The sequence below is a fragment of the Branchiostoma floridae genome, chromosome 3, assembly GCF_000003815.2.
Source record: "Branchiostoma floridae strain S238N-H82 chromosome 3, Bfl_VNyyK, whole genome shotgun sequence".
Classification (NCBI taxonomy): domain Eukaryota; kingdom Metazoa; phylum Chordata; class Leptocardii; order Amphioxiformes; family Branchiostomatidae; genus Branchiostoma; species Branchiostoma floridae.
The window spans coordinates 17,596,614-17,615,886 of record NC_049981.1 but is presented as its reverse complement, the minus strand read 5'-3'; the positions used below and the strand labels follow the sequence as shown (position 1 = coordinate 17,615,886).

Genomic DNA, 19,273 nt, shown 5'->3' with positions numbered 1-19,273 from the left:
GTATAGTTGCCATCTGATACTATAGGCATCTGACGCTATTGTCACTTTGTGCACTTCTTATCAATTAAGATGCAAGAATGATTGACTTGTTTGCTGATATCATGTTTTGTCACTTCAATTCTATTTAAATCGTTTTGGTCTCTATATTAAAAGGATATTTTGATATGACTGAGGCACAAAATACCACATTTTGCACACAGCTTACTGATTTTATTCAGAGATAAAGTACACACTTCACACCTGACTCAGTAGCTACATGACTACTACTGTCTAGTTTACATGGCCGTTTACAATGCAAGAAGTCCAATAAAGCATGCCTTAAAGCATACGGAAAGATGCGTTTTTAAAACAGATAGAATAGTAAGGTAACTACACTTTGGATTATATGTATAGAAGACGTAACTACTATAATAATATCCAAATAAAGCATCACTATTGTTAATATCAAATTTGAGTGATACAAGCACACCATATATACGTCTAACGTTTATCAAGCTTAAGCATGTCAACAAAAGATACTAGTATTCTAAATACGATTGATTGGATATAGATATACATATAACAACATTAATACCAAGCTGATTGTAAACAAATTTATCACACCTTGCATCCATATTGTCACATTAAAAATGGTACATCCGAAGAAATGACAAACATAAACAGTAAAAAAACAAGCACCAAATGAAATAATTCTTGCTAGGACCTCAATAAAGTTTTGCTCATACCTGTCTTACTTTCGTTCTTTTACTTTACAGGTTTGAGATAACAAAACCTCTGATTTCCGGCCTCCGATGAGCACCCAATGGTTCACCTTTGACCCTCATGTCGACATTACTGAACGCCCAAGAGAGCAAACCTCCCAATTCCCCTCTCGGAAGGGTCACAGGTCACCAACGGGTCACATCAAAGGCAAGGTTAACGTTACGTTCAACTGAAACTTAGGGACATAGTGAATGTACCTATTTTACTAGATCAACTAGAATCAACGTCTTCTAAGGAATTTGGATGACTTAATCCATCTGTTCTCGCTCCTTCCTCTCACGCTCCAGCTTCCTCTGACGGCGGCGTTCTTGGCGGCGACGCTTCTTCTCCATCTTCAAGACACAAGACAAAGAAGGGTCAAAATATAGAACTGGTATATCACTAGGCTGAGCTTTTGGCGACAAAAAGTTTTCGGAAATTTCCCCCTGCTATCACAATGACGCACACGGGTAGCATATGAGACACGCTGGTAATATATGTGACCTCTACAAACAAAATGGTCGTGCCCGGAATGTCTGCCTGGAGATTAAGAGCGGACTCGTTGCCACTTTGCCAATTTTTGGAACTTTTAACAAATATTCGCCATTTCGGGGGCCAAAGTGACGACGTGTTTGTGACTGGCAACGTACGCTCTACGCAAACAGTCGTCAACAGGTGCGGACCACTGAGATGCTGACTTTAGTATGGTTCAACCTGAATTATGCCCCATTTTCACAGTAAATGTCGTCTACGTCTTCGACATGCAAGGATGTTGAAATTTTTGAACCTACCACTAATTTGCTCTGATGACCAGACGGTTACTAATTTTGAAAGCACGTCGCTCTGATTCTTTTTTCAACCCGTGCTGCATCTCTTGAAAGCACTTCTAGATCTGTCCGAGATTTCCACATTTGTAGGTGAGGCCTCTAACATGTTGTCAGACAGATCAGATAATCGCCTACATGTTTTCTTTAGGTACAGTCGATTCTATGATAGGCTAATAGCTGGCTAGAGGCCACGACCACAGAAGAGGAAACCTCAGCCCGGTTTAGTAGAGCCTCAGAGGCTCTAGGTGAATAACCGTGACGATTATCTTACCTTCTTGATCTCCTCTGGAGACAGTTCCTCCTCCTCAACTTCCTCCTCTTCCTCTTCTTCCTCTTCGTCTTCAAGAGCATCTTCATCCTGATTCGACATACAGAGCAACATTGTTAAAAAGTGATAGTAGACCCGCTCTTTTCAACATGGATGGACAGGAAGCCTGTAGAAAAAACCCATAACTTATAGGAAAAGTGAGGATGTCCGTCTTTCTCTTCTTGTAAAAATGTCAAACCCAAATTGTCTAGTACAATAGCATTTGCTTTATCCTTTGTTACGATAATGTCAATCAACTATACATTCTCCTATGTATATACCATGTACTTGTATTTAGCATTCGAGCACGACTTTGCGGAAAACTATAAAAATAAAGTCTATAATGACAGTGTATAGTTTACGTGGGGCTTTTTGTTAATATTTACAAAAAAATGCGAATTCAAATTTCTTTGTCAAAACCAAAAACAAGCAAGCTAGATTACTTGTGTACTGAATCTTTCTACAGATCCCCGGAGCCACAGATTTGTCCCGCTGGACTGCCGGATACTGCGGAGTCCTTCTCGGTGTGCTCGTCAAGATTAGCGTACCGCGCCTATCTGTTACCGGGCCCAGGGTTGATTATAACTCCGAGATGAAATTAACCCAGTGCCCAACCGTGTCCACAAATAACCCGGCAGCCAAAGGGTGTCCCACAGGGCCACAAAGGGGTCAGGCCCGAATTTCCAAAACAGCCCGTAAACTACCCGGCGGGACCCTTTTTTCAGCTATGACCGAAGCATACCTGGCAGTATTCCACACTGCAGCTAGGTGTCACTGAAAACGTGAATAATTGTGAATTATGCGTTTCCAAGCATTGTTAACAACGACACATAGCTGCAGTTTGAAAAAGTACAAGTATTGCCATGAGGAAGGCGACAGACGGTCACTGAATCATTGGGGGGTGGTTGTATGTCTTGGCTGGGAATAAAGACTTATTCAGCTGAGATCTAGAGACAGTTCGTGTGACGTACCTCAGCCCCTTCGACAAGCTGTGCCGGCTGGTCAGCTTGTTCCTTCAGCATTTTGTCCACCAGAGCCCAGTTGTCAGCCTCAGGTTTGTCAGTCTCGGGTTTCTGAAAATAAGATGTAAAGTTAACATCAACAGAAAGTCATCGGAATAAACTGGCATCTGCTGATCTTACGTGAAAATACAAAATTGTCCAGTCTGCGCGGTGTGGGTCTCTTGCTGCTTTCAAAAGTTCAATAACCATATTCACGGTTGCGAGTACGCATGTGCAGCGACATGATTGTGGGTGATATGTGAAAGGTAAATGCCCTTAACTTGTAAACAGTTCACGTCTCGACCATTGAGTGTTTTGGTCCCAGGACCTCCGCGTTTTAGAGTTGGTGAAACTAGATGTGTTTTTGGCTAAGATAAAATGGTTGTGATTGTAGACAATCGATATATAACAACAGTATGCTGTTTCAAAAGGAGTCTTTCCTATACAAAGACAAGCGAATTGCCTATAACGCTGCACAGATGCTTCAGCAGGGTACAGTAATGTGCCGCTGATTATCAGCATATGCATTCTGGATCAGGGTTGAACTGTAACTTCCAACACAGAAATCCCCAACTTCAGTCTTTGTCAAGACATGATTAACCGTCCATCCGATGTGTCACGTCGACGTCGCGTTATGCTGATACAAGACGTCAGACTGTGAGTAGTGGGGCATAAGTTGCAGAATGTCTATGGTGCCCCCCGTCTATGCATACCGTGATTGCGTGTTCATTTGACAAAGACTGGAGTTATTCAGTCAAAAGTTGGGAAGGTCCAATTATTTATGTTGGAAGTTACGGGTGAACTTTGATTCAGAATGAGCTTTACCAACACAGAGGGACTTTCAAACTAAGAAGATGCATTAAGGGAATTGGGGAGTGATGCGTTTCATCATGGGGAGCGTGAGGTTGGAATCAAGCAAACGTAGTTAAATCCATCAGCTGACATTCAAGGTGTATGTTGACATAGCGGGTGATTCGGCTGCCCGCTGACATCTTAGCACGGTTGAAGAGGACAAAACAAAACATGACAAGACAACGGGGTTGTCGTAACTGGTTAGGGTTGGATTAATGTGGACAGGACTTGACGAGAATGGGTTGGGGGTCTGCGGATGACGTCATACCGTTTCCTGCCAATCAAAACCCAACATCCGGTCCACCTCGGCCCAGTTCTTTTCGTCCACCGTCATTTGATCCCAAGCCTTTTTCACCTTGACCTTAAGCTTGGGCTTTTCAGTCAGAGATTTGTCATCAAAGTCCCTCTTTTCATCGGGATCCTCGATTACGTCGAAATCGTCATAGTCGAAGGCGTCATCGTAATAGTCATCATCATACTGGTCATCGTCATCTTCCTCCTCTAAAAACTAGACGGGCGGACACAAAAGATACAGCAAGAGAGAACAACATGGCAAACTCAAACTTCGGCAGACTTGCTGTTGTTAACCCTTGTTAACCCATACATGTATTGAATCACTCTCCAAGTAGAGGTTGTTGGCGAAGATTGTAACCTTCTTAACACATGTCCCGTTTTCTTTCCGACGGCCCTAGATCCATAAATTCACAAGTTGCTAAAAGTAAGGGCACATCACATTTGACCCCCCCCCCCCCCCCGGCAGATGTTGGTGGGGCCGGTGGAAAAAAGGGCATATATGTCACAAGAAGGTCACAAGCTTCCACAACAACCTCTGCTTGGAGGGCACTCTTCAATCAGTTTGGTCAAGGAGTTGGTTTGGTCAAGGCACGTAAACGTTTGCCGCCGACTGTCCTATCGAAACTGAATGGAAAGTCGTACTTACAGCCTGTCAGACTGAGACCTGCCTGTAACACGGCATTGGAGGCTGTGATGGCTCACTTCCAACATTCCATGTCCATGACAGACAATCCAGAGTTCCCTTTGGACTAATTTGCATAGTGATAGATAAAAAGTCCTGATCCCCTATAGCTAAATCTATGGTTCTCTCAAGTTAGAGGTGAATGGCCATGAGCTCTCGGCGAGGAGCCCCCTGACAGTGAGAGATTGTGTATTACTGGCTAGAGAGTGAAGAATGAGCTGACCATCTCGTCAACCGTACCTTAGGCGGGGATGCAGGCGGCATGCCCACATCAGGCATCTTATCCAGCATTTCCTTGAAGTTGGCCTCAACCATAACTTCCAGAGCTTCCGGTTCCACCAGCATGCCCATCTGCATTTTCTTCTCATCGGCATCTGAAGGACGAAAACACGTCAATTCAAGGTTTCTGATAAATGACCAAACGTTATCTAAACACTCCAGATGAAGTGGGACCTACATGTACCCAAAATCTCAACTGAAGGATTTACCCGTCTACTGCTATGTGACGTCATAGGCAAGTGGTTTTGGTAGGTGCCAGATAACTTGTGTCTCCCCCGCCACTGTTAATCCTCTGGAACCTTTTTTTCTTCCAGCAAACCCTTTCCCCCTTTTTTTCTTTTATTCGCACTCTCGCACCGGGTTTAGGGGTTCCCAGAGGAATCCACGTGGACTAACGTTAACAGGACAGAAGTACAGTATGCGTCGCACCTCGGTAAACTCCCAGGCATGTGTTCCACTCGTCCATGTCAACTCCCTTGTCCTTGTTGGTGTCACACTTGCGGAAGAACGCTTCGGCGCAATGCTCCATGGGCATCAGGGCATACCGAAAGTCCTTCAGGTCACGCCGACCCAACTTGCCATCTCCTTTCCGGTCGAGCTGGTCATATTTCCACTGGGATAAAAATAACAAAAAAAATTAACAAAGTTTTATACATCAGTGAATCTTTTTCCAAAAGGTTCATCTTCAATAATCTCTGGTCTATCTAAATACCTATAAATAAAACACATGCATGAAATGCCCGAGGGAAATCCCTGGATCGGGTCAATTTAATTTCCTGTCACCTATCTGGGACCTTTCTGCCACCATAACCCCAAACTTCCTGTTAGTGCTCCGACGTGCTTGGCATCTAATCTCCAAGCAGATTCCCGGTGCCAGAAGATAGTATCAAAGCAGGCGGTAGGCCAAGGAGTATGGCGGCCAGAGGAGGTCAGCCGTCTGACTCCCTTTGGCCGGCTATACTCCTTGGCCTGCTTTGATATCTTATGGCACCCTAGGATCTGCTCGGCGATTACTTTAGTATCTAAATGCTAACTACATGCCAATATTGGAGGTCCGAACAAACAACAGCGGCCGTACAAACTGGCGTTACTGACCTTCGCCAGTTTGCCGCGCTCCCTGTCAGTCATGACCAGCGTGGCGCCGGACGTGACGTTACTGAAGTGTCCGAACTCGTCTATCTCCTTCAGGTGGAAGAACCACTCCATCAGGCGGATAGGGAACTGCGACTTCTCGTACTCCGTGCACGGCTCCTGCTTGGCTGGAAGGAGGGAGGGATAGTCTGGTTAGCAACACTCAAGGGAAAAATGTATCAATTCATTTGTAAATATATCTTCAAATGATTAGGGTTTTCCGGAACTTAACTGGTTTTCCGGAAATGAACTGCGGATTTCTTTTTCACCCTTATGAAAGCCCTAGCCATAGCGTTATCGTGCGCTATTAAGGTTGTTCCTCAATTTTACAAGGTTATTGACCTCGCCGGGTAGACCAGCTGACAACTGACGGCACACTACTTTTAGAAAGGAGGTGGCGGCTTGCAATGCTGCGGTACGTAAACAAGTTTTTTTCATGTCCTCAATAACTACTTGCATATTAGAATTCATACCATCAAAAGCGTCTTGATCTATAGGTTCGAACACAACCAAAAACAGTACCTCCGTCGGAGGTAAACCTTCTTCCCGGAGATAATCCGAATAAACGCACGTAAACCGTGCGACAGCGACATCTACTGACCTTTATCACATTACAGCTTCTTTTAAATGGCTTTCAAAGGCGTTTATGCTAAAGTGAGCTGAATAGTATAAGAACGTTGTAGTTGCTTTGAGAGTATAACTTTGCATGGTTTTAATGTTAATCAATGATAACCTCCGGGAAAGGAGGGCCCCCTCCTGACGGGAGGTTTTCAGATTGTCCGAGTTTGCTGTTCGCAGCTGTATCTCACGATCGGTTCGGTGCTTTGGCACATGATTAGGCGATACTTGCGAGATAACGTAGCCCCTGGCAATTCAGCCCCTGGTAATTCAGCCCGTGACAGCGAAGATGGTAGTCTGCCCACCCCAATAACCCAAGTACTTACCGATGCACTCTCCCTGGTACGCCACCTCGATCCGTCTCTTTTTGCGGCACGCCTCCACGTGCAGCCGGCACATGTTGTCGAACGTGCGGCCGTACACGCTGCAGACCTTCTCCATTTCCTACAAACAGACAACATACATTCGTTAATGATTCCATCTGGCTGGAGAGTTACTGGATAGCAACCTTCTTTGATTCACAACCAGGACATGAAGTCACATGTAGGCGACTCTGACTGATTCACAATGTACTGCGTCGCTGCTTACAAATACGGTCCCAAACAAGGTATTTACATAGTGTATACAATAACATGTAAAAAGTGGCCAACTTTCTTGATACATACGAGTGTAAGATGAACCAATCAGAATTGTCACGAGAAAGGTGACAGACGGTCACCCAAACGTCTGCTGTGACATCATGTTTTTTTTTTATTGTTTGTGAATAATTGACCTCGTTATCTAAGCAACAGTTTGCAGCTTAGTTTGCTATTCTTCACACAGCTTTGTTCGCTGGTTTTCTCGTACCAGTTTGCGTTGGTTGCACTTTATCCCACGCTGTAATTTGGATGGGGTTTCCCGTCATACCCTACATGCAGACTAAAACGCCCAAATTGCGACCAAAGACAAGGTACATCACCCCCCCCCCCCTCACTTCCCAATTCATAGAACTTCATGTATACTGAACTCACCAAAATGCAAAATGGATTATTGCAGCGTTTCCACTAAATTTGTCCAATAAAGCAGAACACCCATCTCATGCAAAACACTATATACAGTCCCAGAGTAATACTTACCCGAGGGCAGTTGGTTGGACAGATACATTTGGGCCTGGGCTTGCCTTTACTGTAGTCCACGGTACACATGGAGCCTGGCGGCTTCCTACACTTAAAGTTTTCACACACATCTGAAATATGAAAAACTACGGTGAGTCCCTGAGCCTCTTCAATGGAATAACTTGAATGGGATTGGGCTAGAATGGTGAGACGTTTGGAAGCCCCTCCTGTATCTCCTGTTCTGGACATACTGTGGTCTTAATTTTTCTGGGGCAGAGAGGTTTTGATGGAAGGAAGAAGCGGCGAAGCCCCCCCTTGCAACTTGCTCTGTAACTATAGGCTTGGGCGTTTTTATCTAGATATAGATAATCATTAGAATGCATTTAACAGATCAATTCAAACCGAATCTTCCCCCAAAGAAGATTTTGTCTTAGCCCCCTGTGGTTAACCATTGAATAACAATAACGCACACGGAACAGGCAATGCACTGTGCGAATAAACTGGCCTAGTCTATCGTGGATCGACCGGGCTTTCTCCGGGGCAAAAAAAAACTTCCCACTACCGACTGTGATTTTGAGCACCCGTCAGTAGTTTCATGCGGTTAGTCAAAACTCCTACCGCGGAAAACTACCACCGGTGCTTAAGATTACCCCGGTGGAGGAAAGCTTCTGCTGCCCTGAAGAAAGCAAGGGCAATCCACGTTAGGCTGGGTGCCAGGCTATTTGGCATGAAAAGCTAGAAAATATAGCGCTTTTTTGGGGGGGGGGGGGGGGTCGGGCTTTTTAAATTACCGCATTGACTTTGAGGGAAGCATAACGTTACATGATCTGGGATACAAACGTTCGCTGTATATTCTAGTCCCCTGTGAACAGCTCATAAGGATCACAAGCACACCTGTGTACACATTATACTGATCCTGATGTCAATCACAATGATCAGTTCAGCCAATGATAGCCTGTCAATTAGAGGTTCGACCAATGAGAGATGGACTGCATGGCCATCAAAATATTTGCATTTTTATGTTTTGACGGTGGGTTCACTTGGAGAAAGGGGTCTGAGGGGTTTTGTCAATGCAGCTTCAATGCGAAGATGAAGTCCAAACCCCTAGCGAAATGTTACTAATAGACTCTCTAGACTGTTCCATTTTTCAAATTAACGATCGAAAATTGACGACATATCTACTACATACGGTATAAGGAGAGAACAAACAAATCATAAGACTAGCCTTCACTCTCTAAACCATTTCCTGTCTTCATTTGAACAACACGGTATGTAGAACCTTCACTGAGACATGACGCGAGCTTCACTCGTGACTTGGGGTCAAATACTAGTATTACAGTTTTCCTTCACGGGCGAACTTGAACCGACATTCCAAGTAGTCTGGCTAGCGAGTTGAGCGATTTCCACCATGATACACCTCACGTCTATATAAAAAAAGCTTCTATGCTGTGTTTCTAGCTCCATAAAAATGGTGGTATAGTTTTTGGGTGTGCCTATTTGTCTGTGTGCCTGTTTCCGGATATTCGTGGTCAGCATTACTTTAGATTGTGATAATATTTGGTATGTAAGCACGTGTTGAAAAGACAAAGGTCAGGGTTGATTTTGGTACTGCAGCTGCAGAACTTCCTAATTTTGTATCATTTGTCTCAGACAAAAAGCCTATAAAACACCTTATCTTTTTCATCAAGTACGCCACGAAACATTACCGTTCTGGACAGAGTGTGCTGATACACTTAAAGATACGGGGCCTTATGTAATTATGTAAAGACTGGCAACGGCCATTTCCAAAGACGGAATTAGCCTCGGCGTTCGAGTCCTGACATACGTACCGCGCTCCTCCGCCGCGTTGGAGTCTGGGACCTTCTGGATGTCCGATCCAGGCTTCACATCGTCCAAGTCTCGTGCCTGGAACAAAGGAATAAAAAATGTTATTTTGATGTAAGGATTGTATTTGGAATGTTTTCACTTATCTCAATTGAGGTTAAGCATAATGCTTTTTCAAGTAGCTAGCTGTAGTCTATTGCGGCTACCGGCACACCGGGTCACCCTACTCTTACGCCCATCCTCATACAAGTAGGCACCTTCGGACAAACAGACTTTTAGATAACAGAGAGCCAAGGGCATAGTTTATTTCTTAAAGGACATTGTTTATCTCTATAACATTTATGACTAGAAATGACCCTATGTCTGCAAAAACTTTAGCAGGGCATAACTTTATACATATTAAGTATTTCTGTCTAGCTGTCAGGTTTGCATCACAAATACACCCATAACTCTATAATCACAAAGGAAGAATCTGAACTATTTGTCTTGTTTTCCCTGCAAACGCTGCAGCTTCAACTAACAGTCTCCTCCCGCCCATGTGACAAGCAGGCTGAGGAACCCTGGAGGCCATGCGTTCGAATCTCATGACATGCCCCGTTGATGTTGTGCCTATTGGATTTTACACGACTTTCTTCGCTTCACTCAGTTGAAAATGAGTGCTTAGGTTAGCGAGGGACATCCCTCGGATGGAACGTTAAATGGAGGCCCCGTTTAACCATAAATGGTACACGTGAAAGACCCCAACACACTTGACGAAAAGAGTTGGGATCCATCGGGTATGAGTGGATGAAATAAATCTGTCCGGATATGCAGCTTGTGCTCTTCAGAACAAAACCGTTGTGCTGTGCCATGAGGCGGTTGACCGGGTATGCAATAAAATCGACACAAAACATGAGACTTTAGTTAGGGTGATTTATTCCAGCCTTTTCCTGCCTGTTCATTTTCCTTTTTTCTCAGTGATTCGTGCACACTTGTAACACTTCTGCCCTCTGTTTGTCCGACTTTTGTGTGCCCGGTATCAGATTCCTGAGGTAGGCTCCATGTTTGTTAAGGTGAGGTGGGAGGGAAAGTCAGCAATAAGATGTAACAGCTTGTCCTGTTGTTTGACTGCCGTTACTTCTTCCATCGACACCCTGTCATTCAAATAAACAGGCGTCCATCAGGAGACGGGAGGTGGGGTTTCTCCCCTCTCCCTGACGTACTGCAGGTGTTGTTGGATAGAAATGCGTGTTCTTTATTCACAACGAATACTTTATGCACATCCAAGACATACAATCACAGTCAAGGTTTCGGTGACAGTCTGGCACATGGTACATGTGGTCCCAAACGTATTATGTTCAATACATTTTGCTTCACACAAAACAGGAGGTAGCAATCTGGATAGGATATCTATGGCACCGACTATATTGTTGTTATCTGTCATATACACACGTCAAAAATTCTTGTACATTGTAGCGTTTCAGAGGGATCAAGTTTTTGTTGCTGTTACAAGAAATTCTTCCATTCCATCGTCCAACTTGGTGCTCACAAAAAACGAGTGAAATCCGCATTAAATGCATCTTCATGTTTTCTTTTCTATTCTTCGACTATTTTACCTCTAATGTAAGTGCAAACTTTGGCCGCCCTCTCGAAAAAAGCATTCCCTAAGGCTGCCCTAAGCCTAAACATGCATGGTCCACAAGATGACGTTATCAGTGTGTGTCTCAGCACTGTTTGTGCAACTCGATCACTGTTTTGCCGTGTACTAATGTCCCAAGTGTCTGCTTGTTACATTTCTGATTATGCCACACAGTTCGAATGACAAACATGCAGAAAGAACTTCTACAACGTCTGAACTATTTCACAGCCTTTTGGAGTGTTGCCATATGCTGTGAGTGGTGTTCTGGGTCATATCAGAAACTGTGATAGTCCTTTGGGAAACGTTCCTCGCCTCGTCTAGTTTGACAGCTTGTCCTTGAAGTAACTTGTCCTTGACCGTCTCAGAACTTGGCAACGTCGATATTATGTCACCGGTTAGAAATTAAAGTCACTTCCATCTAAACAAACATCGTCTCATCGTCCAAGTGTACTGCCTAAATTATATGTCAATTGATTCCTTCGTTTGTTCAGTCCCTTTTAGTGCCTCGTGGTACATGTGGCAGGAATGTGCTGTTACAGAGGCAGGTATACTTTTACAGGGATAGGTTGTTCGTAACTATTCCCCTTTAACGTGCTGAAGGCACCTCCTCGAATACGGGATCTCCATTTTACGTCCCTTCCGAAAGACGGGTGCAGCCCCAACCGAGATGCCCTACCTAGGATTGAACTGGGTTCCACGAACTAATAGGAAGCAGCCACTCAATCTTGAGGCTGTTGAGCTGCAGGGCCATCCATATTTGTTAATCAGAGCGAAGGAAAAACCCTGAGTCTAGCCCACGCCCCCCTCCCCCAACGCGAAACACTTTCCTCACCAGGCCGGTGTTTGCTGGCTAATATTGACCTTCCCGCCCCAGGTGTGATTCTATGTCACACGTGGTCAAGACTGATCACAGAACTATTTTAAGTTCGTGGGCGGAGAAAGTCATGACCTATGGGGTCTTGGGTGAACAGACATGTCGTCAGAAGTCAACAGACCAGATGAAGCCTGTTAGGGGGGTGGGGGTGTATCGGTGCGCTTTCAGTCACGCCAAAGTTTTTTTAATCTTTCACTTCATACAATCCATGCACTGAAATGATATCTATAATCTAGTGATGTTTATTGCTAACAAACCCCAAATGGGACAGTACCTATATGCAATAGACATGACAACGGAAAATGTTATTGACGAGAATCAATATATAAATTACCGGGCCAAGTCTAATATAAAGTGTTAAATGTTGAATGTATCATTCTAAACAACTCAAGTTCTCAGTTCAAGTTCTTCGTGAACGCGTAACCAACCCCGTAAAAGTTCCCCGGCGTGCTCTAATAAACTAGGCGGGCGGGTTACTGCAGTGAAGGCGGCAAGCTCCCCAAGGTAGGGTACTATGGTTACGAGGCTAGATGGCACGTCATACTGTACAATATCAGCACAGAAGCAGAGTCTAACAGCTGGGGTAAAACAAACCCTGTCAGCACCAGCAGACGCCCACGGTTTCCCGTCTGCCTTGTACAAGCAAGGTCCTGTTCTTAAACCTGCTTTGCAAAATGTTTATAAGCTGACAGTAACATAAGAAACGTTACCACTGAAACAAAATACCCACTGTTGCAGGCAGTGCTTAAACTAAAAACCTACCAAAGTGCTATTACAAAGTGCTATTTCCATGAAAAATAGAGGTATTTCTTTTGACGTACGTGTTTGTGTCTGGCATGTTTGTCTGTATGCGTATATATGTCTGCTAGCCTGTAGGTGTTTCCGGATATTTACCTCCATGAAAAAATGGAGGTATAGTTTTTGGTCTGTCTGTGTGTCTGTGTGTCTGTGTGTCTGTCTGTGTGTGTGTCCGCATATTTGTGGACATCATAACTTACGTTTTTAAATCTCGGCCCTGGACATGTTATTGTTCTTGGTGGCAGATACTGAGCTAGCTTTTGGTTTTGACCCCCCTTGCAGCTTGCTGTGGAGCTGCAGGGTCGTTTTTGTTTGATGACATCACCCTATTTGTGAACATCTGCACTGTATATGATCATTCCTAAAATCGCACCAGATCTGTTTGGCATCAGTCAACACAGGGCGCTGTGAAATACCAGCAGTGACCGGGGTTCGAGCCTAAAACAACTTATATCAAATTAAATGGTGATCAATCTTACATCAAGCCCCTGTCGCTGTCCATGTCGCTATCATGGATTTCATCTCATCCAGCCATTTGTCCAACTAGCTATTTCATCTTTAGGGAACCACTGAAGATCAGTGTTATCTATCAAAGGTACAAAAAGCCTGACCATAGCTTGAACACATCACGAGATGTCTAAACCAGACTCTCTGCTGCAGTACGATAGAAACGTTCGGGGGCCAAAAATCTAATCATATTGAGATCCTATCAACATCTAATAACATGATAAGAAACAATCCGTGAATGAATTATCGAGGTATCGTGTCACAGACACACAGACACACGGACGCTACAGAAAACATAACCTTCTTGGTAAAGGTAAAAAAAGTGAACACTGTATACAGCTCATCAAGCGCTTTTTTTCATAAAAGCTTGTAAACGGGTTTTGGCAAACACCTATGATAAATGATTGCATTAAACGTTCAAAAATATCATTGTTGGCTCCCTTAAAGTTTTGTCCCGAAATACTAGTGTACTCTGTTTCATTTACAGAATGAGGTAACGTCGCCCACAAAGTTCAGACGATAGGAAAAGAAAAACACACACGCGACGTGGTCCGAGGTTTCCGCTTTTAGAGACAGAGTCAACGTGCTGTATATGAGTGGAAATGTGTCGTAATTTCCTGGGAAATATTTGTCTTTAACAGCAAACACCTACAAGGGATTTAAGGGATTGGTCAAACATGGACGAAAAGAGGGGTACTGAATAGGACAATGTCTTTAGATGCTTCGCCATCTAAATTTAGATCCAATTCCCGTGTTCCGTAGACTAGGGTTAGATCCTAGGGTGAGACACTGACTTGTACATGTTGTAAAGGATTGTATTCGTCATTTCGATTGGTGACTTTAAGCCGATGGCCTTTGTATGGGGGAAATCAGGCATTAGCCTAAAGGGTTAGACCTTTGCACGTCAAATAATCTAATAATCTTAGCCGTAAAGAAGTCGTATTGCACTACATACTAGTTACTTACATAAATGGGCGCTGAACTAAACACTCACTTTTACAGCTTCTCTTCTCCCTAAATCAGAAACACGAGCTTATGCAATGTAGATAAGCTCGACTTACTGGCTCAAAAGGCGAAGCATGGGTCACGGTCTGTTCGGAATTTCTCGGCAATCATCAGCACACTAAACTAAAGTAACACGATAACCCATTGCAATTCTATCATTACTGCAGCAGCTATTAGGATGAACGTGCTACCTTTACAGTGATGGTTAGGCTAATAGTTAGTTTATAAGATCCTGTGAAATGTTTGAGACTTTGAGTATTAAAGGGCGATGTCATCTGTCCATGTATTATGTGTCTGCATTCCTTGCTTTACACCGATTTGTGCAGTTCATATAAGAATGTTGTGAAAGTGTTATTATTTCGTCCAGTACTTGGCATGGCCATGGTCACCTCCCGGCGTTTTTACCGGCGTAGAATATAGCGCAGAATATGGCGTCCATTTGTCGTCGGGTCCCGGGCTGATTTTGACTACGAGCTTTCTTTTTTAAAAGGGCCCCGACAGTGCCCCAAAATATGTACATGTACAATAATGGCAGCTCAGAGTAAAAAAGTACGTGCCTGCCGTGTACAATAGTGACAGCTCACAGTAAAACAGTATGTGCCTGCCGTGTACAATAGTGGCAGCTCATAATAAAACAGTATAACCGTCATAAATCGTACAGCCAGTGAGACGACTGTCGTTTTTATTATACGCGTTGACGTTTTTAGGTGAAATCTATAATGATCATTCTATATTTACAAACAGAACAAATGGGTTTACTGGCGTTAAACATAGAAACAATTCGTCATTTTTGGATGAGCGGGTGTGCGAGAAAAACCCAAATGGAGATGTTTGATCCAGTGCTGCTCTATGAGGTCGCCCTCTCTGGTATGTGAAGCCAGCCTGTGGACCCAGACCAAATATTGAGTAACCCCCGTCCAAACAGAACAGCGAGGGGGCGAGACCCTGCCTTGTCTAAGTACAGGTATAGAACATAGCGCCTCTAATATATGACTCTGAAATATAGGTATTTTTATTCATTGGGTGGTGTAAACATGTATACTGTTATCCTCGGGTGTCATTATCCATTCAATGGTTCCGATGCTGTATGGCGTTAGGCATATGAGACTTGAGTAAACAACACTAACTGCCGTTTAACACGTACATTTTGTGTGCCGAGAAAACACAATGTAAGTGCCCTTAATATTCTACAGATTGTGAACTATCATTAGGGGCTTAAGGGTAACACATAGAAGACGAAAATCCTAATCACACAATCCCAGAGGAATATTATTAATGTTGCAGACCCTTGCCCTTCCGCGGCCGGGGTCCGTGGTAGTGTAAGGCAAAAAGAAAAGAAAAGAAACGAAAAGGTTTCGAGGGTGTAAGTTTGAGTGTAGATTTCTCATAATAGATTGAAGAAACTCAAGTTAACGTCCTACCACCCTTAAGCATAGTTACTGTCCTGAAAAATTATTCCTCTGAAGAGGCGGTCGCTAGACTTGAGGGTATGCCCCCCCTTAAGAAAGCAAATGTACTCATGCGTATCTAAGGTCACTCTCCTCACATTTGTTAATGAAGAAAAGTTATCCTTTTTTAATGCCTTTGCAAAGGTCAACCCGATTGGGGCTGCATCCGCCTCTTTCACAAGGGACGTAAAGTGGGGGTCCCGCTTTTGAGTAGATGCCTCAAGCACCTTACAGTAGAAGGGCTAGCGACCAATTTTGTAAAATGTATTCAGCTAATGAAACAGCAAGGAACCTTGTCACTCGGCACTACAAGGTGAACAACAACAACGACTTTGTGTGAAAGACACTTGGACGTCTAAAGTCTTCAAAGTTGATCCTTAACAAGAAACAGCGATCCACGTGACCACAGACTGATGCTTCACGAACGTGCAGGTAGAGGTGACACACCTGTGCCTACACGGAACGCCGCCATGTTTACGGGTCAGCGTAAGTAAATGAAATCAAATAAAGCGACTCCAGGACACGGTTGGACCACCGTGGTTGGCTCAAGAGGCCGGTTAAGGGAAGCAGAGAATGTCGGCAATCCGCAGCACCGGTCTGAGGATGGGGAAGAATGTATAGGGTCATTCGTGCGTGATAGTCTAGATATATCCCTGTAGTTCAACTGGTAGCCGCACAATTCAGCTCCTGGCTCCAATTAGTTGGAAACTGAGAAACGCTGGTTCAAATCCCGGGAAGGGTATCTTCAACTGAAAAGCCGGAATAAACTGGGGTGTGCCTCCTTAAGAAAGCAACGTTTATAGGTATCCAATTGGGTACTCATGCAATATGTTTACATTAAAGATCACCCTCCTCAAATTACTGACTGAATGTGTGGATCAAGAATGTTTCCCTCTCTCTCAAGGCATTTGGACAGGGCATCTCGGTTGGGGCTGCACAAGTCATTCGGAAAACACGTAAAATGGAAGTCCCGTGTTCGACGAGGTGCCTCGAGCACGTTAAAGGGGAGGGGTTACCACTTACCAACCTCTTCCTTTAAAAATATACCCTGCTACAAGAGCAGCAAGGAAACTTGCTGACCAATGTCCCACTCAGCAATACAAGGTGAACAGCAACAACGGTTTCGCGATAGTCCAACGGCCACTGAGATAGGAACAGCGCCCTAAACGACTAAAGCTCTCAATAGGTTACGGTGTAAAGTTTCCTGCTGTAGAAAGAGCCGGGACATAACCGAAGCATTTCATTAGTGGGTTGTATGGCGAGTGCTTGGTAGGAGGCCCACATTTCCCTTTGTAAAGGCCAAGGCCATATCCTATATCATGTTGTGGATACCTTGCATGTCGAACAAAGTATACGGAATGTTATACACAGCATACAAAATATACAAGCCTGTCTGTAATTGGCCGAACGTCTGTCTCAAAATATACTAAACGAACTGCTGAAATAACAACTTTCATTTAGCAAAAAACAGCTTTGCAGCCAATACCTGAACACAGCAAGGCGACATTTGGAAAACCATGGCATTCAGATAAACACAATAAGGCAACAATCATCACATATCATTTGTCATTACATATATTCGTAAAAGAACCCAACACTCTTATCCAGAAGAGTAGCTAGCGGTCACCTGGTGTGCTTAGCCAAAACGTGAGCCGTAGGGAAATCGCATTTCACTATCGCTTAGCTTTCTTAGCATCATGCGTCATCTCAATCTAGAGTGACTGCTTTACCCTTTTACCTGGCTAGGGGTTAGCATTTGTATAATGTTTTTTCCACAATGTCTTGGTTGCAATGGCTGAGCCTAGGCCAAAACTAGAAATACCTCTCTAACCTTATTTCTCAAAGAAACTGGACGATAAGGACATTTTTAAAACACATATGATGCAATCCATGTGATAGAATTAACATGGCCTTATTAGCAGAACATTGTTGCAATCTGCTAAAAATTTAACTTTATAGGTTCAATACAATTTACAGTATAGTCAAAACACTATTTGAGGAAAGTGACGAATAGTGATGTGGGCGCTTACGCCAGGCATATGATGGAATCAACAGGCTCTAACTGTAGTTACAAGTAAGTAAAAGTTTTACAACAATACATGTCTACCTAAGCTCCTACCTGAACCAGTGTCAGGGCACTGAGCACGGCGACTGTCAGTCTCCAGCCAACCATCTTCACACGTTTGTCCACCGACGGTACAACGGATGAAGCTGCTCTCCCACGTCACCTGACGACCTTCAGGAAAATAGTATATTAATTGAATGTAATCCTACGTGTGAATAACAATTCGATGAGTCACTTGCAATCATTGAAAGACTGTGTCAAGCTCCTCTTAGCTCCCTCTTTGTCGTAAGCAGTCGTACGATTCCGTACGAAGTCGTAAAAGTTCCCAGACTGTGACACAACCAATCCCAGAAAAGGATCTAAGACAGCAATTCCGTAACGAGACAGCTAGAGTTTTGTACCAGACATACACGACTATCTCAAGAGTTTCCTCATATTGTGATCGTATGATTGCCGTATGCCAAATGTTACCAGGCTCGTACCACTGTATGCAGCTTTTCCAGCACTGCGTAAGGTGCTGGGGTCATATTTCATTACGCATGTTTGTGTTTTGAGCTACGCTTTTGTTCACCTTTATAAGCCGCCATCTTTATCCAGTTGTTTTCAATTTTATGTCGCAGTGATTATAGTGAAGTACAGAATAAAAGAGGAAGCCACGCGAAAAGGAAGTACGTAGATTATGTAGCACCACAAAAGTGCTCCATTCTCTCTACTCTCAAAGCAGAGGTTAGGCTTCGGCAGGTTTTGGCGTCTTTTTGGGTGTTTTATCGGGCAAACTGCCTGACTGACACGGAAAAGAAAACATGACAGGATTAGAATAAAATGCCCGTATAAAAAGCCGTCAGAACCAGCCGAAGTCTAACCTCTGCATGCGGAGTAGATGTGGAGAGTTTAGGAGACCCCCTCCATGTTCTTTAACCCCCTCCTCCAAGGGTGGTAGACAGTCGGGATGATGACATCTCACCAATGGAATGACCCTTAAGACTGGACAAACACATTCTGTAGGCCTCGCCCATACTGTCTGCCGATCCGCACAGACCAAACTTTCAGGATGTTTAGCTGTTTCTCAACATTTATAAGTGGCAAGAGTTGTTAAAGATTCTTGTTATCTTGTCTTGTAAAGGTATTACAGTCTACAACTTACAAGAACATACACTGACCGCCATGTCCCTTATAAGGGAGTCGCTCAATCGGGCCCAAGACAAGCGAATCGAACAAGGCGCAAAGTATTCAGTATCAAAAGCATGTTGTATCAGGCTGAGATTTGATATTTTGCATTTCCCGTACACTCAAATATCGTGATATGTT

The 19,273-nt window shown here is 43.9% G+C and overlaps 1 protein-coding gene across 2 annotated transcripts in view; it reads right to left on the bottom strand.

Annotated features, from left to right (window-relative positions):
* Positions 1-188: 188 nt before the first annotated feature.
* The window catches only part of LOC118411009 (SPARC-like), a 19,669-nt gene continuing 584 nt past the window's right edge, over positions 189-19,273 (bottom strand). Inside the window, exons 2-12 of one of the 2 annotated variants that reach the window (XM_035813005.1) lie at positions 18,020-18,136; positions 9,656-9,731; positions 7,848-7,957; positions 7,059-7,176; positions 6,079-6,242; positions 5,413-5,596; positions 4,945-5,078; positions 3,997-4,236; positions 2,847-2,948; positions 1,840-1,926; positions 189-1,094 (exon numbers count right to left, since the gene is read on the bottom strand). In XM_035813005.1, the coding sequence (XP_035668898.1) occupies positions 1,011-1,094; positions 1,840-1,926; positions 2,847-2,948; positions 3,997-4,236; positions 4,945-5,078; positions 5,413-5,596; positions 6,079-6,242; positions 7,059-7,176; positions 7,848-7,957; positions 9,656-9,731; positions 18,020-18,073 (1,353 nt within the window). In that variant the 5' untranslated portion in view covers positions 18,074-18,136 and the 3' untranslated portion in view covers positions 189-1,010. The remainder of the gene's footprint in view (positions 1,095-1,839; positions 1,927-2,846; positions 2,949-3,996; positions 4,237-4,944; positions 5,079-5,412; positions 5,597-6,078; positions 6,243-7,058; positions 7,177-7,847; positions 7,958-9,655; positions 9,732-18,019; positions 18,137-19,273) is intronic. The other variant, XM_035813006.1, reaches the window with a different exon arrangement.